Source organism: Uloborus diversus, unplaced genomic scaffold, assembly GCF_026930045.1.
Source record: "Uloborus diversus isolate 005 unplaced genomic scaffold, Udiv.v.3.1 scaffold_14, whole genome shotgun sequence".
Taxonomy (NCBI): domain Eukaryota; kingdom Metazoa; phylum Arthropoda; class Arachnida; order Araneae; family Uloboridae; genus Uloborus; species Uloborus diversus.
In genome coordinates, this window is record NW_026558098.1 from 1304661 (window position 1) to 1328353 (window position 23693).

The 23693-nt window shown below is 32.9% G+C and overlaps 1 protein-coding gene across 1 annotated transcript in view; it reads right to left on the reverse strand.

The window, feature by feature from the left end:
* The window catches only part of LOC129232825 (spliceosome-associated protein CWC27 homolog), a 45156-nt gene extending 25930 nt beyond the window's left edge, over positions 1–19226 (reverse strand). The window contains exons 1-5 of the mRNA XM_054866924.1: positions 19086–19226; positions 10672–10881; positions 9706–9849; positions 6996–7094; positions 1112–1203 (exon numbers count right to left, since the gene is read on the reverse strand). Of these exons, the coding sequence (XP_054722899.1) occupies positions 1112–1203; positions 6996–7094; positions 9706–9849; positions 10672–10881; positions 19086–19127 (587 nt within the window). The 5' untranslated portion in view covers positions 19128–19226. The remainder of the gene's footprint in view (positions 1–1111; positions 1204–6995; positions 7095–9705; positions 9850–10671; positions 10882–19085) is intronic.
* Positions 19227–23693: the final 4467 nt, after the last annotated feature.

Here is a 23693-nt window from a genome sequence, read left to right on the forward strand (position 1 = left end):
TTATTAAAGTAAGAAATGCATTTGGACAAAATTATTTTTTAATAATTGCAGTACTGCATTTTCATTCAATTCATCACACCAAGGACAGAAATTAAACGTCTACTTAAGGGGGTATTCTAGTCTAGAGGCTTGATTTTAAGATGATTTTACGGGCGTAAAAGAGAAAAAAACAGTAGCTATTTTCAGTATCCATTTTTATATCAGTTTTTTTATTGATACTTTAAAAGTATAAAAATGCATAATAGTTGAGAAAAAAAAATCAAAATTGAAGTTGGTGGAGGTTGGCAAAGTGGGGACTCCAAAAAAAGGGGGGGGGGTCTCCAGGTTGACATGATTTTAATCCTCCAGGTGATCTGAAACGTATAATTAAGGTTACTTCTTATTAAACAAGGATGTAGAATTGTCTGGACGTACCTGATTTGAAAATAAATTTTTTTTTCACAAAATGGCGTTGTTTTGAAAAAAAAAAAAAGTTCAATTTTTGGCTCCTCTTTTGAACTTAGGTATTTAAAAAAAATAATAAAAAAAAAAAAAAAAAAAACCCCTAAGTTGAGACAACTATGATAGTGCTAAGAAAGTCTGTACCAAATTTCAAGTAAATCGGTGGATCAGAACTTGAGATAGCTTGTCGATCGTATCGAAAAAACTAGTTTCGAGAAAAACGCTCTTAAAGTGTGCAGTCTCATTTCTGCAAAAGAGTTTATTTTAACAAAATTAATGGTAACTCCAAACATAGTTTGAGTTTCCATAAATTCTCAAAGGTCTAAACTTTGAGAATATGAAAGAAAAAAAAATTTTTTTTTTTTTACATTTTACTTCATTTATTTATTTACTTTGCGTGTGTGTGTGTATGTCATTAAAAGTCGGAACTTTTCTAATAAAATAATAATAATTAAAAATAAATAAATAAATAAAAAATATTTTTAAAAAAGAAATAAAATGAAAAAAAAAGAGAGAGCTAAATAATAAAAATAGGAAAGAGGGTTGCGATTTTAAAGGGGTGGGTGCACCCCTGTACTGCAGTACTGCATTTCCATTCAATTCATCACAGCAAGGACAGAAGTTAAATCGTCTACTTAATGGGGAAAATAACCTGAGGGGAGAAGCTCACTTTTTCCCCTTCTCTTTGGGCTTCTCTGGCTCCACTTCCACAGTTCTTTCGATGACTCGGGGCTGAATGTCAGTAAAAGGGTTTAACAGCACCTACAGAACAAGCAACATGTTTCAGATTCATAGACCACTTCCCCCAAAATGAGGACAATGAATTCATTCTTCTAAAACAATAGCAAAATTAAACAGTTCATATAACTCATAACGCTTCTTAAAATAAATAAATGGAAGCAATTCAAAATTAAGCACTTTAAACACTTTTTGAAAAAAACTAATTTTTTAAACATCTTATTCAGGGTTCATACTCAATTTCAGAAATAAAATGAAGGATTTTTGGAGGAGTTTTGAAGGAGTACTAATGGGCTGTCCTTAAATGATGTCACACTTTTATTCATCGTATCTGACCCCCTTACCCTTTGTCACAAAATGTCACACTTCACCTTACTACTCCTCGTCACATGTCATAACATAGTGTTGTAACAACTGTGTGATGTCACTTTTTATCAACCTTGTCACAATTTCATGAACCCTCAAGTTTTGACATCAAACATGGATGACCCTTTTTACATTGTCCGAACTGCGATTTACTAAACAATTGTTTTCTTTAACACAATCGCTTAAATATAGTACATCTACTTATGTAGTTTTAAATATTTAAATAATAATTAGACAAACTGACTTTTGCTGCTGAGAGTGTGGTGGAGGGAAGAGCAATAATCATAAAACTTGTAAAAATATTTAAAATATCCTTGCACCATTTAAGCATGTTTTACTTCACTTATGAAATTACTTAGTCATCTAATAATATTTTCACCTTCAACTTTTATGACTCCTATGCTCCATTTGTAAATCACATCTTTATGAAAAAATAAATATACAAAATTACTACATCAAAATCGTAAATATACCTTCACCCTTATGAAGATGTTGTCAATTGAAGTATTTTAAGTTACTGTCATAGAGGAAAATTAAGTAGTCTTGAACAAAAAAAGAAGGAGTTTTGAAGGATTTAGAAACGAAATGAAGGAGTTTGAAGGGCCCTTCAAAAAAAATTTCCTGAATGAAGGAGTATTGGAGGAGTTTTGAAGGAGCGTACGAACCTTGTTATTTTTTTTAAATTTTAATTCCTCGTTGAAAAATTAGAGATAATACTGTACAAATATTTTACTTCAACATAAATCTTAGTTAAAAAAACAATTTGCACGTTATCCGCTACATTTTGAGCTTTGATATCCATGACTTTCCATGACTTCTGTTCGTAACTTTAGATTACTTTTTTCACAAGAATATCTAAATTAGTGTTTTGTGAAAATTAAATTGCAATCATCTGATCTATGCTTTGGACAAGTGCTTCTAAAAATTTAAATTAAAGCGAAATGTCACTAGCTCAGCTATTATAACTAAAAAAACAATTTATGAATCAATGACTAGTGATACACATGAAATAATCAGAGTTTAAACGCTTATTAATTAGACATTATTATGAGTTTAAACGTTAATTATTTCGCTACCAAAGATATACATTTATAAATGTAAACTTTTTGAAAAAATTTTTTAGCTTCCTTATTGGTCATGCAAAATTTTTATGTACGTAAGAATTTATATGTAAACAAATTTATTATTCTTTCTCCAAAATTTCTGACACAAGACACAATAATTTCTCTATTACGAAAAATACTGAAAATAAGTTTTAACTGCAAAATTATTTTTCACAATAAAAGAAACTTCAAACATGAACCAATGATGACGTAAAACTATTGGTGAACAGCGAAAAATTTAAGCTTGATTTTTATTTCTTATTTTTTTGAAATTTTTAAGTAAATATATTTTTTATAAATAAATAATGAATCTAAAATACATAATTTTTATTATTTTAAAGCAAGTAGCTTTTTAAAGTATCAGTGACTAGCTATAATTTAGTAATTACTAAAATTAAGTTTACAATAAATAAAATAAATAATCAGAAAAAAAATAAAATATCGAATTAAAGTACTTAATGATTAACTTACCACTGCCAAGTTTTAGGACAGGCAATAAAAAGTGGAAAAAATTCCCAAATTTCTGATTTTTGGACTTTTTAAAAATTTTATCTTTGAAAATTTCCTGATTTCTGTATTTTATCAATGTTATTAACATCTTTATTAAATTCCTTAGACCAATTTTATTTTCTAAAATCTTCATTAACTTAGGACATTGCTAAAAATTTATGAAAATTCTTATGAGTCTCTTGAATCAACATGAATGCAAATGATTTAAAAATTTCAAGTCTATATCAGAGTGGCAGAATTAGTCTATATTAGAGTGGCTACAAGTCTTCAACTACACAATTAGATCTATAAGGAGGGTTAAAAATAATACTAAACGCAGAATTATAAATGTCTAAATGGTAGAATCACATAGTAAAGAAAAACTAGTGAATATTATAGAAGCGGATGCAATCGGATTTTGGAATGCGTGAAATATCGGGACTGATGTGTAAAATGTAAGAAACGGCCAAGATGCGTAAATTTTGCATCTTATCTCTCTAATTCAATAAATATGCATGCTCTTGAACTCGAAATCTATGACCAGTTGTCAGTTTCCATGGCTTTTGAGCATTTTTTTGCTGAAAATCATGATTTTTTCCATGATTATTTTCGATCATAGTCAAAATCCATGACTTTCCATGATTTTCTTAGTGCGTGGACACCCTGAATTTGGTGAGATTGGATTTTAACTGAAAAGACAACAAATGGTTTACAGTCAAAGTTCCGAAAAAGAGGATGGATGTTGGAAAATACATCCAAAAACACATTTCTAAAAGGGCACATTTTTTAATTTCATAGAAAAATAAGAAGCAACTTTTTCCAAGCATTCAAAACTGAATAGGCAGCAGATCGCAATACAGATATCCTGCCAATTTATTTATTTTACATCAGCACTACAGTTTGGTATCTACGAGTTAAAAACTAATTCAATAGCATCTTGAGTGTGTATCTACTTGGCTGTTAGTCACAACTAAGCTTCAATAGATACATACAGTCAACCCTCGTTTATCGCGGTTAATTCGTTCCAGACTTTAACGCGATAACTGAATTTTCCACAAAGTAGGATTCTGTATATATTTTTCTAATTAGGGAGCATAAAACTTGCAGCAATTTAAATAGGTTTTTATCATAGTTAAAGTCCCCTAGACATGAAACAGCACCCTTAGCCACCATTACATTGGTATTACTTAATATTTTGCACAAAATATGAGATTTGTTAGACGTAATAGATATCACATCGTTAATTATTGGGAAATAAACTATACACACACACGCAGTTCTTACACGATACAACTAATCTATGAAGAAACCTCAGCTTGTTCGAAGAAGAATCAATTGCCCGTTAGTGACCGTAGGAGCCTGCGTTCTTCCCCCTCTACATTTATGCGTACAACTTAAAAAGCTAGTACATTGTTGAACACCATTTACAGATGTATTTATTACCCCCTAGTAATAATACAGTGATTTATACTTTCCAGTCAGTGCTTAATGGTTAAAATGAGATAGCGATTCCCTACACTTTCTTCGGCGATTTTATACCTCCACTCCCTCGACTAGTACAACTAACCCCTCAGACCTTACCTAAAAGCTTACCTTTCTTAAAAGACATATGCTTTGTTATTCTTTTGTAGAAAAAAATTACCCGAGCGCATAAAAAAGCCTAATTACTATATTTGAAAAAAAAAAAAAAAAACAGAAAAACCGCGATGTAGTGCAGCCGCGAAAGTCGAAGTGCGAAGTAGCGAGGGACAACTGTAACATGTTTAAGGGTTAAAGAGCCCTTTGCAAGAAGCTACTGAAGTAGAGCCCCTTCAAGGAACTTGCCCATCCATTTACACGTAATTGGAAATATTTACTTCTTAGAGTCATTGGGTGGCTTGATGGAAAACAAGCTAACACTGAAGTCTATGGAGGACAGTTTTCCCCCATCAAATTTTGGGCATTCGGGGAGAGTTCAACACTGGCTGGAAGCGGGGGAAAAAAACAGAGGGAGGGGGGGGGCTCAAAGGAAATGGATGGCGGGAGTTAAGTGAGCAGCACACACCCCAAAATTGACTGTACTTCAGAAAATTGGGTATGTAATGGGATTCTTTAATGTCATTACGGATTAAATGCCTCTCAAAAGTAGGGACATGGCTCCAAAAATCGGGAGGGATGGTCACAGTAGCCAACCAGCTCCTTTCAACTCAAAACTATATTTAAATTTTTAAGTAATAATATCACGAGGAGTCAAGAATAGAGCTCAGAATAGTGGGGATCCTCTGACGTACCTTGAACTATACTCCAGACGTAAGGCTACTACAGTAGAAGACCGTTATAACGCCGACCTATATAATGCAATTCTCTATAAAACGCACAACTTTTAAAAAGTAAAAAATAGGTTTTGAAGTTTAAAAAATCCCTCTGTTTTGCTTTGCAAACATAAAAATGGTCAGGCAAATTAAATTTTAAAACAGTTTTTCATCTTTCCATAATATTTCAAAGCTTTTGAATTGAAAATGAGTACTCATAGTAAACAGAAAATACCAGATGGCGCTTGAAAAGGCAGCTGTTATGCAAACCATGAAGCTAGCATAAGTGCAGGATTTTGATTGTGAAACATATTTGGGAATAACTGGTTGTAGTGTTGGTGCTTTAATATTCATTGCAGACAAAACTCATTCTGAAGTGCTAATATATAGATATATTCTGAATATTAGTTTCAAAATTTGTGAAATGGTCTATATAAAGCAAAAACCTGTATAACGCAAAAGCTGTGGTCCCAAGGTGTGCGTTATAACGGTCTTCTACTGTATAAACAGCTCTTGGAGATGTCCTCCTGAGCATCCATGGTATTTTTGCCAGGGTCCTGGTGCTTCTCTTGGATTTGAGGGTGACAGGAGAGATCAAACTGCTTTGACTCCCCTGACCACAGGTCATCTAAAAACCCTCAGATTTTCCTATGGTAACAGAACTTTCCCAATTTGCACCGAATGTCATACTGAAGAGGCCACTGCACAACATCTGATTTTTTGTGTTGGTTTGGTACAGGAGGATCTACTACTGTCTGATCATCGATTACATGGAAAGGTTAATATCCGGTTTATGCGCGGAAATGGACGTATTAGTTTATAGGGATGTTAGTTGGTTTGTTTCAGATGTGCACTTTTGCCTCTCTATTATTTAGCCTTAGTTTTGTAAAAATGAAAATTTGCTCAGAGCAACATTTTTTAAATCTAAAGTATATTCGATCTATATTCTCACGGCAAAAATGAAATTGATTTATTTATTCACAACACAGTTTTGAGCTTACCATTTTGCTTTAACGTTCTTGAACGAAATGAAAGTATTTTCTTTTCTTTTTGTTGTTTCCATGGTAACTATTTTTGTTTCCCCTCATTTTATTTTTGAGAATGCAATAAATGCATAAGGAACTAGTGACATTATAAAACGCGTGCATCCGAATCCCATCGTTATTTTCCCTTCTCCCCAGCTAGATTCATTCAGATGGAATCGTCTTTACTTGGCAGATTGCCGAATTACATACAATCAGTGGTCAAACAGTACTGAAGAGACCTGCTTCTGTCTTGAAGTTGATTAAGGCGAACAACCTCATGGATCTGATCTGATTCAGAACAGAGAGATAAGTAAGAAGAAGACAATTGAATCACACTGAAGTCAATTCTTTCCCTTTAAACAAGTGAATTGATTAATTTTAGCATTTTTCTATCAATCCTTAATTTTGAACTTGGAAAAGTGGGAGGGCAAGGCCCTTACTTTTGGAAGTGAGGGGGAAGTTCCCCATTCCCTCCCCTCTCTGTATGAGCTGATTATGGTTTAAAATTTTTAATGATGTCATGGAGAGGAAATGGAACAAACCTCACAGGAAATGATCCGCTGGGGGTAGAGGGGTCTGTCATCCTGGTCCACCAGCCCTTCCTCCAGCTTCAGCATGTTGTACAGAGTGTTACCAGTCACCTACGAGACAAAGAACTTATTTCTGATAATCTTGCATAAAACAGAAAAACATTTGGAGCCTGATAAAGCAAACCGAATCTCAATCGAACCACTTAGAATACAAATATAATCCTATTTTTTGGGCTCCATAACAATAAAAAATTTCAATTTAAAAAAAAAGATAAACAAAAATCTTTTAGAATAATCATAAAATTATGAATAATAATCATGAACAAAGGAGGGGGGACGGGAGGCTCTTTTTAGACTGGCAAATTTAAAAAATATTTTCATTCATATTGAACTCATGATTCCTTCAGACTTCAGGGCAATTCCATCACAACAGATTAATCACAGAAGATAGCTTTAAAAAAACCTTTCAATTTTTAAAGCCTGATCACACATTGCATATGTCAAAAATGAGGTAAAGGGAGTCATTGCTAGCAAAATATTAAATACCATTAATTATAAACAACAAAAGAGCGCGTAACAGACTGACAGGAATGATCATTGTATCAAAATACCTTTATGTTTATGCCTAATATGTACAAAATAACTGATAATTATTCATAAAATCATCAATGTAACATAAAATGTATTTAATTCAAAAAGGACGTAAGAAAAATTTTGTCAGAAAATTTGTTTCTCACTATAGTAAATGTAACAAAAAAAAAAAAAAAAATTGCATGCATTTTACCAGAATTAATTAAAAAAAGAAACAATGTATATTTTGTATGCCTCTACAAAATTATTTTACAGTTTTGTATTCATCCATACATTTAAGCACATATGTTAATTACACTCATCAATATTACAAACAAATATCCGTAGCAATTCATTTCTGCTTATCAGACAAAAGAAAAAATTTTTTTTGAATGAAACTGTCATATTTTCATGCATTTTATTTTAATTTCAGTGCAGCATTTGAAACCATCGGTGGCCTGCTGGTCCAAAACCAGTTAAAATTACTCACCATGAAATAAATAGAATCTGTAGGACCAGTGGTCGATCACCATCAGTTAAGCCATTTCATATTATTCACATTTCTGGCCATTTTATTTTTACTCTTAAACAGTAATTTTGTGTAATTAGCAATTTCTCCTATGCTACATTATGAAGATCTGGTGAAAAATAAATAAGATGTGGTTTTTTTTTTGCAGACCTGCATATCTTCATGCTTATGAATCAATGCAATGATGTAAGTGTGATATATCATTGCATAATTTGCTAATGAGCTTTTGAATTTAACTTAGGTGGTGAATTATGTATAAATTGATTATTTTAACCGATGAGTCCTTTGAAGATAGGCGAGAACTTAATTTGAATAAGAAAATTAATTTGAATTATTTTTTAGGACCAGACAAAAATAAAGAAAGTTTATGTCGTATCGGAATGATAACATTTTTACGAGCTCATTCATTGCAACGAAAGGGACCCTATTTTAAGTGAAATTAAAAAAAATATACTGCACTTGGCTCATGTAAAATGATTAAATAAAGTATAATGAGTGACATAATTTATAAAATCACACCAATATAATCAGTAAGAAATTTATTTTTGTAAAAGATGCCTTTTTCATCACGTAATTGTACACTTGCCAGACATACCAGTTTTCAGACAAGATCCCGGTTTACTTCATGACATGGTAAAAGATAAATTTGATTACAGATGACAAAAAAATGCATAAAAATAATTAACTGAAGGGTTCTTAAGGGTAGTTACTTCGTCATTTGTAACATTGACAGGTGAAATTAATATTGGATCAGCATGTGAAGATTTTTACAATGAGAGTAAAATCCAAATGTACTCGCCAAAAAAAAGTACATAGTAAATGCTGTTCAAGTTTTAATTCCTCAACTACAAGTGTTTCTCCTTATTTAAAAAGCATTAATATGTAAGAAATACATAAAAGATTTAAATTTATCTGCTTTTATCATTCATTACAGTAGAATACCTTTATAACGCCGACCTATATAACGCAATTCTCTATAGACCGCACAACTTTCCAGAAGTAAACAATAGGTTTTGAAGCTTAAAAAAATCCTTCTGTTTTGCTTTGCAAACATAAAAATTGTTAGGCAAATTAAATTTTACATCTTTCCATCTTAATTCAAAGCTTTTAAATTTAAAATTAATATAATCATACACAGAAAATACCAGATGGCTCTAGAAAATGCAGCTGTTATGCAAACCATGAAGCCGGCAGAAGTGCAGGATTTTGATTGTGAAACATATTTATTTGTGAATAACTCATTGTAATACTGGTGCTTTGATACTCGTTGCAGATAAAACTCATTCTGAAGTGCTAATATCTAGATATATTCTGAATGTTAGTTTCAAAATGTGTGAAATGATCTGTATAACGCAAAATCCTGTATAATGCAAAAGCTCTGGTCCCAAGGTGTACGTTATAATGGTCTTCTACTGTATTAGCTCTGGTTTAGGCTCATAACTAATAACCATTTATTCATAGCATTGAGCTAAAACTACCCTCTAAGACACTTTGAAAACTAGCCAAGGTCCTGTGCCTATTTGAATGCCTGCGATATTTTGGGGAGCATTTCAGGGTCCCAGTCAAACATTTCAGAAACCTGGCAAAGTCAAAGCGATTGCCCAACGAGGGTGAAAGACTCACCTTCCCGAAGATGGTGTTCTTGTTCTGGAGCTCGGGGGTTGCTCCGAGGGTGAAGAAGAACTGGCTGCCGTTGTCGTCTTTCCCCGAATTGGCCATGGCCACCAATCCACGACGAACAAAGCGCAGACGGCTGTGGAACTCATCCTGGAAGGAAGAAGCGACCATTAGAACCATAGACTAATGATAAGAGTAGACCGAGCTATGGCAACCCTTTTGCTGCTCATAAACCAAACCATGTGACTGGTGGATATCCTAGCAACAGTTGATCCTAGCACACGATCAACGGCCGCGAGAAATAAAATAAATAGAATTGATGGAACAAGGAAGAATGATCTTTTATATTGTCCAATTTGTAAATTTGTTATTCTAAGTTGTAAATATTTTGTTAATATAGTGAGTTTTTCGTTTAGATAGTGCTGTGCATTTTCTTTAATCAAATTCAATAACTCTCTCAGCAATTAAAGATGCAAGCGCCCAAAAAGATTCGGCAAACGGTGAGATTTTTACCCACAATTTCAATTTAAGATACTGATTAGAACATTTTTGCGTTAACGCAAAACGTTTACGCCATTATACGTTCACGCCAACGCTGACGTAGCAGTTGCGAACGAAATAAAAGTGACTGAAAACTGATCAAAACTAATGACTAATGTCAAAATAATGCATCACTAAAAGAAAAACAGTTCAATCTCTGCACCTGGAAAAAAAGTACGTTGAAAACACATTACGTCTTAAAATACATGTCGAGTGCCAAACTATAGACAGAGTAGCATAAATTTGAGATATAAAAGAGAGGCTGATCTGAGATGAACATGGAAAAAATTAATTTATGCTACAAATGCAGGGAAATTTAATCAACCCATATGTTAACACCTTCAACAACTTTTAAAAGCATTCAATTATCGTCAAGAAACAGCCACATATTGCAGATTTCCCCCGACTCCGAGAAGATTCCAAAAGACCGACCTTGAAGGGCTGTCCGTAGATGGAATCCCCGCCGGTTCCGTCCCCCTCTGGGTCTCCCCCCTGAGCGATGAACCCCTTGATGACCCTGTGGAAGATTGTCCCGTCGTAGTACTTCTCCATGCAGAGCTGGATGAAATTGCGGCAGGCCTTGGGGGTCTCCTTGCACCACAACTCCACATCTATGTCCCCCACGGTGGTGTGGAGTAGAACCTGGAAACAGAGAACTAATTAAACATTGCAAGCATTTTTATTCAAGAAAACATATTATAGTTTTTTAACGAAAAAGATAAAAACGGGTAAAACGAAATACAGTGAATGGGCCATTCTCAAAAAAAGCAGGAACTTTGCTGTGATTTTTTAAAAAATAAATTTCTCCTAATGTGTTAAATCAGTCTTGCATAATATAGACGAACGCGCAAACGGCGTTCTCAGAAAATTTTTGGCTCTGCAGAAATTTTTTGTCAAACTGCCAACGTTAATAATAATAATAATAATAATAATAAAGGGGAATTTTTATAAAAAAAATTCCGGTTTATTTCTGTTGAAGTCTTTTTCCAAAAGCTTTTTAAAGCACATGTGTGAAAAAAATAATGGTTTTGGCAGTTTCCTTCAGTTGGTGAAAATTAAGCACAAACTATATGTTATTGTAAAAAAAAAAAAAAAATTAAATGATTGTTTTTAGCACTTTTTTTTGGCCTTTTTCATATTTCAATATAAATTTAATTCTCTATTCAAGGGTGAGTTAGGCAAAATAATTATTTGCAGAAATTTTTCCAGTTAGGATATGTGTTCGCAGAAAACTTTTCATTTTATCTAAGTCTGTGTTAAATATTCAAAATTAAGTTATATCTATCCTAAAGTAATAACGCTATTATAGCTGTTCAGATCAAGCGAACAAATATTTTAAGTTTTATAAATTACTTTGTTAGTGTCACATTCATGGACAAACTGTGTCCAGATGTGATGTCAACGGATGTGACAAAAACAACCAATTTCTACATTTAAGAACATGTGCTTTTGAATTTTTCACTTGAAAGTTGAAAAACAAATATTTTACAGTTAATATTGTAACGGATTCGGCGCGACTTCCACTTTCTTGAAATGAAGACACAGTTCCTGATAAAAACACAGGAGCTTTATTTACACTATGTACAGGAAAGATCGTCGACAACTGCTAAATGAATCATCAGCAATTAAGCAAATATCACTCAACACCGTAAACTCAACGGTGACACACGTATTTACTTCCAAATACGAAAACAACACAGCGAAATGCCTCGCTATAAACAGAGCAAATACGCTCTCAGTTCGAAATCTCAATCGAAACTGCCTCTTTATCCAGCGTAACCGTTGATATACACACCGAAAAGAGAGCTCTCAAAGATTCCAAGAAAATGCTACAACGTTCTACAACTACACTTTCATTGATAAAATCAGTGAATGAAATAAGAAAAAAAAGAATAGGGGGTTGTATACTTTAGCCATATGTTAAGGGGTTGTATATGCATTACGGGAAACTATTTACAGGTTACGTTACAACAATAATTACTATTTACAGAATTTGTAACAATATTATCAGTTCATTAAATTATTGTATTATCTTGCCTTTCCACAGATGTGATGAGTTGATCTTTATTTTTTACTAGTGGTACCTGCACTGCTTTGCCCGTAGAAAAATTAAAAGGTCTTTTGGTTTGCCTGTATATTTACAAATAATGTATGGTGAATTTTCTCGCCCATTGGCTCGTACCCATGTTACAGTTCCACGTTATGATAATTTCACAATTTACTCGTCCGTCTTATGATATTTTTGTTCTTAAAATTGGAATAGAGAAAGAACCACATGGAATTTTCGAAACATCGCTTCCAGGTGCACACCCCCATGCTACAAACTAACTTTGTGCCAAATTTCATGAAAATCGGCCGAACGGTCTAAGCTCAAAGCACGTCACAGACATCTAGACATCCTGACAGAGAGACTTTGAGCTTTATTATTAGTAAAGATAAATCAAGGACAAAAACTTCAAATAAAATCACAGAAATCTCAAAGCAAGCTTCTGTTTCTGTCCCACTAAACAAAATGGCTTCCTGATCCTTCAACCAATACCGTTTGATGCTGCAACCTGGAAGAATTTATTGGCACTTTCTTTTCTGTCCAAGGATGTGACTATTTCTCTGGTAGCAAGCATTAAACTCGCAATTAAATAAATATGGAAGTTACGTTTAACTTTAAATTTTTAAGAAGTGTGTACTAAATGTGTACTTAGTCGGAGGTGAATGTTCCAGACGAAGAACCAGACTTTGCAACATGTTCAGTGATTGTTCAGACACTAAATACTTCACTTCAAGAATTAGGTAAGTCCCCGATCGATAAGAAGAAAATAACTTCCAAGCACTATGCTACGACTAAAGCAAAAAATATCTTCGTCTATGAAATGTAAACTCTTTGTTGCTGCTGAAAATTCTTCATCACATAATGATATTGAAATTGACCAATCAGTTCTTCAAAATCTGGAAACCAACTTTTTGAATTGTACAAATAGATCGAAAAAGATTATGACTCTCACATGTTTATACGAGAAATAGAAAATTAGGAAGATCATGCGCGAATTTAATGCTCCAAATTACTTAGTTACATAGATTCTATTACCAGCCTATCATTATACTTTGCATGAGAGTTTATGAAAGTACAGTAGAAGACCGTTATAAGGCCGACCTGTATAACGCAGTTCTCTATAAACCGCACTACTTTTTAGAAGTAAACAATAGGTTTTGAAGTTTAAAAAATCCCTCTGTTTTGCTTTGTAATCATAAAAAGTAATAGAAAATTAAATTCTGAAACAGCACGAAAATTAGTACTTGCAGTAAATAGAAAATACCAGATGGCTCTTGAAAATGCAGCTGTTATGCAAACCATGAAGCTAGCAGAAGTTGATTGTGAAACATATTTATTTGTGACTAACTCATTGTACTATTGGTGCTTTAATACTCATTGCAGATAAAACTCATTCTGAAGTGCTAATATAGAGATATATTCTGAATATTAGTTTCAAAATTTGTGAAATGATCTATATAACGCAAAAACCTGTATAACGCAAAAGCTCTGGTCCCAAGGTGTGCGTTATAACGGTCTTCTACTGTACTATCTATTTATAGAATTTTTTTGAAAATTTTAAAAGTGGTACTTATTGAAAAAAAAAAAAAAAAATCAAAAATTTGATTTGCATTAATTTTTTTTTTGTTACAATTTATGGCATGTTTAGTGTCTCTGAAAACAGCATTAAACAAGCTAATGTGTGCATCACATAACTTCTTTTTACTCCAATTTAATGTCATTTTCTCATTATTGGCAGTTTTAATGTGATTCAATAGTTTACTCTCTAAATATCACCAACAGTGGCCAAATTGAAACCAGATTAAAAAAAAATTTTTTTTTTTAAATCGCCAAATTTGTCGCCAAGTTGGTGACAAAACTTGGCGACCAAAAGACTGGCGACATATCGCCAAGTGACTGCCAAACTATAATACCACTTGAGTTTACATCGAAATGAACAATGATTTCCCCCCAAAAGGGGGCAAAAGACCCGCTTTGGAGCATACAAATGCAACCAAAAAGGAAGGTACACAACTAGACCCCACTAGGAGTCTACGTCAGGGTTGGTCGAATTGGACCCAATTGGGTTGGACCCAATGGGTTTTTTTGAAAAAACCCATTTAAAAAAACCCATTATTTAACCCACTTTTGGGTTTTTTAAAATTTTCTGAGAAGTTTTTAAAAAAATTAATTAATTTAAATACTTTTACAATTTAAACTTCATTTTTATTTGTTCTTCACCACAGACAAAGAACAAAAAAAATGAATTTAGAACTTGAATAGTATTTCTTAACTCTTAACGGCATTAAAAAAATACTTCAGATTTTAAATAAATGTATTTAACTTTTTTCTTTAACTGGTCAATAAATAACTCAAATTATATTGACCAAGTCCTGTCAGTCTGATTTTCTCAATATTTGTAGATTGTACAGAGGAAACTATTCTAGCCAAAAGGCTTTCGTGTGAATTATTTTCTGCTAACCAACACATCACAAATCTCGAATAAACAGAAGGTACATTTTTTAGAAATAAACAGATTTTTCAAACGGTCGACAGAAAACAGAACAGGTGCAGTATTTTCATTATCTTACGAAAAAGTTTAATATTTCTTACTCTGTACACAGAAATAGAAAAACATGCAACATACAATTCAAAGAAATATCTTGATTAAGCTGGAATTCAGTAAAAAGGGATTTAAACTACTTGAGGTTCTACAGTAGTTTTACATAACAAAATGAAATACATTTAAGTAAAATGCAAAAAAAAAATGTAGTAATTAAAAACGTACAATAGATTTTATCACTCGAGAAGTAACTTTACCTTAACTGTTGGTAATAATGAAAATTAAAAAATCAGAAACTTTACCATTCTTGGGTTTTTTCATCTTTTATATTTTTCTCCAGAAAATGCTGAATTTTATCTAGTTTTCCAGCTTTTTTTACCCGAAGACAATTTTTGCACATTGTCCATATACTTACGCTACAATATTCTATAAGTACCCCACATTTTCCCTAAAAAAAGACAAAAAAACCCACATTTCTTTTAAAAAACCCAACTTTAGTTGGGTTTTTTTTGGGTTTTATTTAAAAAAACCTAAAAAACCCTGGGTCCATGGGCTTTTTTTAAAAAACCCAGGTTTTTGCCAACCCTGGTCTACGTACCAAATTTCAACTTTCTAGGACATTCTGTTCTTGAGTTATGCAACGTACATACGCACATACATACAGAGGTCACGAGAAAACTCGTAGTAATTAACTCGGGGATCGTCAAAATGGATATTTCGGGTGTCTGTACGTTCCTAGACATATATCCACGTGTGGTCAGGTTGAAAAAAAAAACTCAACCTTCATTTGGGGGTGAGCAAAATGGAAATGAAGGCCGATTTTTGGGTAAATTTTTTTTTGCGAATACAATATTTCCTTTTTTGTAAAAGGAAGTAAAAATCAAAAATTTGATTTTCATTAAAAAAAAATTTTTTTTTGCTACAACTTATGGCATGTTGTGTGTGGCTGAAAACAACATTGAAAAAGCTACAGAATGACACCAGTCCCAAATCTCTGACTCAATTTCGACAGCTTTTATAGCAATTTGAAAATTGTTCGTTCTCAGTATTTTCACGATTTTTTGAAACCTTCACAAGGCCGTACACAAAAAACTAATCAAGATAACAATTTGAAATTTTGTTATTCTCGGTGCCTACTATATGTGTGCCAAATTTTATCAAACTCTGAGGGGGCAAGGTAAAATGGTGTTGAGTTGACATGCAGTGACTCTGTATTAAAGCACTTTTATTCACTTGAATTATTTTTTAAACTGTTATTCTTTATAGTAAAAACCAGAAACACAAATTCCTGATTTTTCTGCGAATGACCCAAATGACAGATAGAGTCACGGATAATGGTAAACGTCTCAAGCCGGCAAAATAATTTTTTTTCATTTGCTTTGGGAGGAATAATATGCCATGATGCTATATAAGATCCTTAAATTATCCATCACCCCCAAAGCAGAATACTACCAAATTTGCGACGTACGTCGCAGAACAGATGCCTGAGCTGCAGAACCATTCTGTTGAAATGTGAGAGGAAAACTGACTAAATTTTCTGCAGAAATTCTGTAAATTCCCATGGAATTTCTGCAGAAACTGTGGTGCAGAAAATCTGCAGAAACCGTGTTACAGAAAATCTGCAGAAACCCAGGTGCTGAAAATCTGTAGAAACCGCGGTTACAATAATTTGGCAGAAAGCTTGTGATGTTGAATTTGATAAGTCCTTTGCAGGGACTTTCCCAATCGATCTTCATCCACTGCAATTTCAGCCATACTATGTATGTTTTGGAAACATGCCAACATTGAAACATGTCCATCGCGGGAAATTGTGTGTCTTGTTTGAGAGTTCAATCCCTTTGCATCCAGAAAATATTTCAATTATTTAGAAAGTTTTGAAATGTTTTTTTATATGCAAATCAAACTTGACTCATTTTATTTATTATTTTAGTAATTTCTTCGATTAGTAACATTTTTTAATTGCTCCCTCATGCCATGTGAAATTACCAAAAAAAATGTAGTTTGACACCTAGGTTTGGATTTTTATAAAATTTTGTTTCTTTGCTCTTTCTGTGCATTTTAGAAAGCATATAAACTATTTTTTGAGAATCTCAATCTCTTTAGGTATGACGCCTTATAAAAGCTATTTTGGTTTTATAGTTTTCATGAGCAACTACTTTTCCAAATTTAGTGCTCTTTAATTAGTCATTTGGTTGAAAGCTGTGATGTTTCCAGAAATCTCTCATTTCCACAGAAATAAATAGCAACAATCCAGTTAAAAAAAAAGGCCTTTAAAACGATTTTGATTTTTAGCACCCAATTTGTGAAAAATGTTGCGTTTTTTTTTGCGTACAATGCTTGAAGTACTTGCAGAACAATTTTGGTCAAATGATTTTACGTTGCAGAACATCGTAAAGTATTCTGCTTTGGGGTCCATCACCTTTGATTGTAAAGACTTTTATTGTAAAGAAAACACCAATATTGTCAAGAAAATGTACAAACTTCCAACAGATTCAAAAAATGATGCTGTTTACAATTTCTGAAAAACAAAAAACTGCACTGGTCTTATAGACCATAAAATTTATACTCTGCTGGCACGATAGGATTTTGAAATGTCAAAAAATTTGGGACAAAAAAAAAAGTAAAAATGCATAAATTTTAAGTACAATCTGAAAGTTGGTGAGTATAAAAGAGGATCAGTTTAAAACTGATTTTCAAGGGCTTTTCACCGACATCTCAGGAAAGTGGTCGGGGATATTTCGATAATCGGGAATTTGGCGAGGTCGTCTCATTTTTGGCATAAATAATTTTGTTTTTGTAACCCTGCTGATTTATAGTAACCCTGTGTGAATAGATGTTTCCGATCTCTTTGTTTCAATTTGCAAAGAAAAACACCTCTCGCGCAGGCGCTGGAGCCAAAAATTGACGCCAATGAAGAAAGATCGCCAGATTCCCAATTATTGAAATATCCCCAAGTAGTCATCAAGTACTTTCCACAGCTCTTGGTAAAATAACATTCAAGGAGTTATCAAGAATTTTCAAGGACTGTGGGAACCCTGTACAGGCTCTGGGAGCAGATTGGATGGTCTGCCTCCGTCCATTTTTCAACCCCCAATGAAGATTCTTGAGTTCTCTGAAAACTATTTTTTTGTAACTTATTTAGCACCAGCTGTGTTGCCCAGCTTTGCCCGGTCTACCTTGAAAAAAAAAACCATTGCGTCAAGTGAAGTATCTTCAATAACCAGGATTAAATGAAAGAAAAAGAAAAACATCATGCAAAATTTTCTCTCCAAACAATGACAACAGATATTAAATTACTTTTAAGAAATTAAAATAAAATGAGAAAGATGGATTTAAAAGGCGTAACCATGGAAACACAAAATAAAAGTTTAAGAATTGAAAATGAGAAAGATGTAAATAAACAATGGATTCAAAAAGCGTTACCGTGGAAACGCAAAATGAAATGGTTAAAAACTTGTTTAGAGAACAGATTTTTGAACTTCATTTCATTCGCTTGTAACTTTTTTTCTAATGGAGATAGAGGGTTGAACTTTCGACCATAGATCGAGTTAGATCTAGAATAAAAAAGGTAGCTCTTTCCAATGCTGTCAAAAAGGAAACTGTGGGACAATTCCTTCACTTTTTATTGATAAATTTAATGAAGTAAGTAGTGCCTAAATTTCAGCTAAGTCTTTAAAAATTCGAGATAAAAACGTAAAAAACTCCCGCCGCAATTACGTCAGAGCATTGGAACAAATTGCGTAGAATGTGGAAAATTCTTCCCTTTCCAACAATATATAATGTTACTATTTGCGAGCAATTTTTCATTCAAATATTAGGGAATTAATGCGAAAATCGGGCTTTAAATTGGAATAAAAAAAGATCTATTCATCGAATTGTTTTCGAACTGATCTGCAAACCTTCTCAGGACTTAAAGGAACAAATTGTGAAAATTTCAGCGAAATCGGCCGGGTAGTTCTCGAGTTTTGCGAGTTCAAAAACACAGACGCTTTTTGGAGATTTCATTTTATACTACGTAGAGATGTCAAAAATAAACCATTCTTGTTACAAAAAACAAGCAATTTTTAAATGAAGACGACTAATTTGTAATTATCTGCATGTTTCATAAAAAGATTGATGCTTTATTAAAAAAAATGATCTTTAAATTTCACAAGATATTTACTAAATCATTGAACTGTCAAATAAGAATCAGGCATAGTATCGTTTTAGTGCAGAACGAGAAAATAGATTATCCCACCAAAGAATAAAACAATGTACCTTTCCGCTCGTGGGGGGTTCCTGAATATATATGTTACTCATCTTTTAATTTCAAAAAGGTTCAACTGAGTTTCTTTAAAAACTACAGAAACTACTTAAAATACATTTTCAAACTTTAGAAAGAAAAGTGAAACCCAAATCTCGGCGGTGTAAACAAATCATTGATGCCAGATAAATGATGTAAATGATAGTTTTTAAAATAAAATTCCATTCAGCTCTAATTCAATAAATAGAATTTTAAAAACAATATTTTTTGAATTTATATTATTTCTCTGTAATTTCACGCATTTATTAAAGTATTTTTAGACATGAGTGTGAAAAACTCGATTTTCCTATTCCTGTTCAGAGTCACAACTGACTACCTATTTAAGTCGAGGACTGCATACTAAGTACCTTGCCTCCATTATTTTATCTACCGATAGATGGCAGCACCATCACCGGATCGAACAGTTAATGAGAATTTAGAATTAGTCCAGGAGCTAATAGCTACCTGGTGCTACCACCCCCAGAGGTATCGTTTCACTTGGAGGACATTGAGACCACGAGCCCATTTAACGTCGCCCAGTCCCCTTTAATGACGACGGTGGGTCTTCGACCATCGAGGTTCGAACTCAGGACTTTCCGGCCCCGAATCCGGCACTCTACCGATCGGGCTACCACGGCCCTAAATGATAGTTCTAAAAATAAATTCCTTTTAGCTCTAATGCAATAAATAGAATTTTAAAAACAATTTTTTTTTGGATTTATATTATTTCTCTGTAATTTCACATTTATTAAAGTATTTTTAGACATGAGTTTGAAAAACTCGATATTCATCAGTGAAATTTCCATTGTGTTGGCAACAAAACTTTATGTTATGACTTTTTTTTTTTTTTTTTCGTTTTTGCCATCTCTCTCTCTCTCTTTTTTTATTTTATTTATTTATTTTTTAAATGTTGGGGCCGTGGTAGCCCGATCGGTAGAGTGTCGGATTCGGGGCCGGAGGGTCCCGAGTTCGAACCTCGATGATCGAAGATCCACCTTCGTCATTAAAGGGGACTGGGCGACGTTAAATAGGCTCGTGGTCTCCAATGTCCTCCAAGTGAAACAATACCTCTGGGGGGTGCTAGCAGCAGGTAGCCATTAGCTCCTGGACTAGTTCTAAATTCTCCTAAACTGATCGATCCGGTGATGGTGCTGCCATCTATCGGTATATAAAATAATAGAGGCAAGGCACTTAGTATGCAGTCCTCGATATAAATACAGTTGTAGTCAGTTGTGACTCTGAATAGGAATAGGAATAGGAAAATAAAATTCCATTGAGCTCTAATTCAATAAATATATTTTTAAAAAATAATATTTTTTGGACTCATATTATTTTTTTTTGGAATTTTATGCAATTATTAAAGTATTTTTATTAGCTCCTGGTCTAGTTCTAAATTCTCATTAACTGCTGGATCCGGTGATGGTGCTGCCATCTATCGGTACATAAAATAATGGAGGCAAAGCACTTAGTATGCAGTCCTCGACATAAATACAGTTGTAGTCAGTTGTGACTCGGAATCGGAAAATTCCATTGAGCTCTAATTCAATAAATATATTTTTAAAAACAATATTTTTTGGATTTATATTATTTCTCTGTAATTTCACATTTATTAAAGTATTTTTAGACATGAGTCTGAAAAACTCGATATTCAGTGAAATTTCCATTGTGTTGGCAACAAAACTTTATGTTATGACTTTTTTTCATTTTGCCGTCTTTTTTTTAATGAAATGTGCAGGTGATTTAAAAACGTATTTTAAACTTATACCTGCTTCTAACGAAATTATTCGTAGCGAAAGCATATTTTGTAATTTATTGTAATGTTATTTTATTGCATGAAGTTTCATAAAATGTTCAACTTTCTTTTTTACTCCGTTTAAATGTTCGTTTGCAAGTTAAGAAGCTGTTCTTATCTCAGAACATTTTTTCCCTCTACTTAAGGAAATTTGGATATATTCGAAGTAAATATGAGTTTCTAATTTTGAAATAGGAATTACATTTAAGGAAATGTTTTATTTTCAGAAGGAATGAGTTTACTTGTCATAACGCAGGGTTGGCAAAAACCCGGGTTTTTTTAAAAAAAGCCCGTGGACCCAGGGTTTTTTGGGTTTTTTAAATAAAACCCGTAAAAACCCAACTAAAACTTTTTTTTTTTTAAAAATGAAATGTGTTTTTTTTTTGTCTTTTTTTAGAGAAAATGTGGGTACTTGTCAGGGTTGGCAAAATCCCGGGTTTTTTTAAAAAAGCCCATGGACCGAGGGTTTTTTGGGTTTTTTTAAATAAAACCCAACTGAAGCTGGGTTTTTTTAAAAGAAATGTGGGTTTTTGGTCTTTTTTTAGGGAAAATGTAGGGTACTTGTAGCGTAAGTATATGGACAAAGCACAAAATTGTCTTGGGGTAAAAAAAGCTGGAAAATTCATCGTTTTTTGAAGAAAAGTATAAAAGATGACGAAACCCACGAATTGGTGAAGTTTCAGGTTTTTTAGTTTCCATAAATACCAACAGTTAAGGCAAATTTACTTCTCGAGTGTTAAAATCTATTGTTTGTTTGTTTGTTTTTAATTGCTACCTACATTTTTTTTTTTTGCATTTTACTGTATTGTATTTCATTTTGTTATGCAAAACTACTGTGGAACTTCAAGTAGTTTAAATCCCTTTTTACTGAATTCCAGCTTAATCAAGACATTTCTTTGAACTTTATGTTGCCTGTTTTTCTATTTCTGTGTACAGAGTAAGAAGTATTAAACTTTTTTGTAAAATAATGGAAATACTGTACCTGTTCTGTTTTCTGTAGACCGTTTGAAAATTCTGTTTATTTCTAAAAAAATTACCTTGTGTTTATTCGAGATTTGTGACGTTTTGGTTAGCAGAAAATAATTCACACGAAAGCCTTTTAGCTAGAGGAGTCTCCTCTGTACAATCTACAAATATTGAGAAAATCGGACGTGACAGGACTTATTCAAGATAATTTGAGTTATTTATTGACCGGTTAAAGATAAAAGTTAAATATATATTTTTTAAATCTTTGAAACATTTTTAATGCCGTTAAGAGTTAAGAAATACTATTAAAGTTCAAAATTCATTTTTTATGTCCATTGTCTGTGGTGAAGAACAAATAAAAAAGAAGTTTAAATTGTAAAAGTATTTAAATTAATTACTTTTTTAAAAAACTTCTCAAAAAATTTAAAAAAACCCAAAAGTGGGCTAAATAATGGGTTTTTTTAAATGGGTTTTTTCAAAAAAACCCATTGGGTCCAACCCAATTGGGTCAAATCTGGCCAACCCTGGTACTTGTAGCATATTGTGTAGCATAAGTATATGGACAAAGCACAAAATTGTCTTGGGGTAAAAAAAGCTGGAAAATTCAGCGTTAGTGTTTTTGTGCATTAAATTATTCAAATTAATTTCTTTTTTAATAGGTTAATTATTTGTTTTAATGCTTTTTACTGTTTTTTTAAAGAATTTTTTTTGCCTAATTTTCGTTGCATTTCAATGTAATTTTGAGTGTTTGATTAGATTAGTTCATATTTAATGTTTTTAAGCAGTTGAGTTTTTTAGTATTTTTCTCGAGATTTAGTTGTTTTTGAACCTTTTGTTTACATTTTGATGTTCCAATTTCTTGTATTTCTGATGCAAAAACTCCATTTCATTCATTTTCCAGTAGGTTGGTAAAAAAAAAAACAAACGTTTCTCCCCCCCTTTTTTTCATTGGCAGAACGGGAAAAGGTACAACTTTGATATACACCCCCAAAAATTACGCGCCAAATCTGGCACTCCCTACGGACTTTTTAGGGTTGCTGTTTCTTATTTTGGTGTTGCCAATTTAGGTTTTTTCAGCTTTTAGGTTTTTGCTGTTGCCAAATTAAGTATTTTCTTGTATTTTGTACCATTTTTTGAGTTTTTTTTAAAGTTTTGTGGCAACAATTTTTGTGGCAACGAAGTTTTGTGTCAACAAAAACAAAAAAAGTCGCCAAATTTCCGATTTGGGGGGGTATTCCCGGGAAAAATAGCGCCTAGACTTTGGCGCCAAAAAATTTGGCGAACTTTGAAAAAGTCGCCAAGACGAACCTTTATCGAAAACTTCCCAAAAATGGGCTAAATAATGGGCTTTTTTAAATGGGTTTTTTCAAAAAAACCCATTGGGTCCAATCCGGCCAACCCTGCCATAACGTGATTTAGACTTTGGTGGTTAAATGCTTTAATTTAAAGGAAAAATGCAGTTACTGTTTATTATGAATACGTTTTTCGCTGAGCGCCTACTTAGATACGAAACCCCCACTTTTATTTTTTTCTTCCGTTTAGAATGTACATTAAAGAAAGTATTAGATTCTTGGAAGATGTTCTGCATTAGAATTGAAACGATCCGTTTTGAGGGGATTCATATTTTCATTTACTTTAACGCAAATAAAAACTTATTAAATGAAATGTATCGTTGTATTTATCGAAGCAAATTCAGTAGGTACACATTTAAAATTTAAAGTGAAGACATTTTTACTTCCTTTTACAAAAAAGGAAGTATTGTATTCGCGAAAAAATTTTCACTCAAAAATCGGACTTCATTTCCATTGTACTCACCCCCGAATGA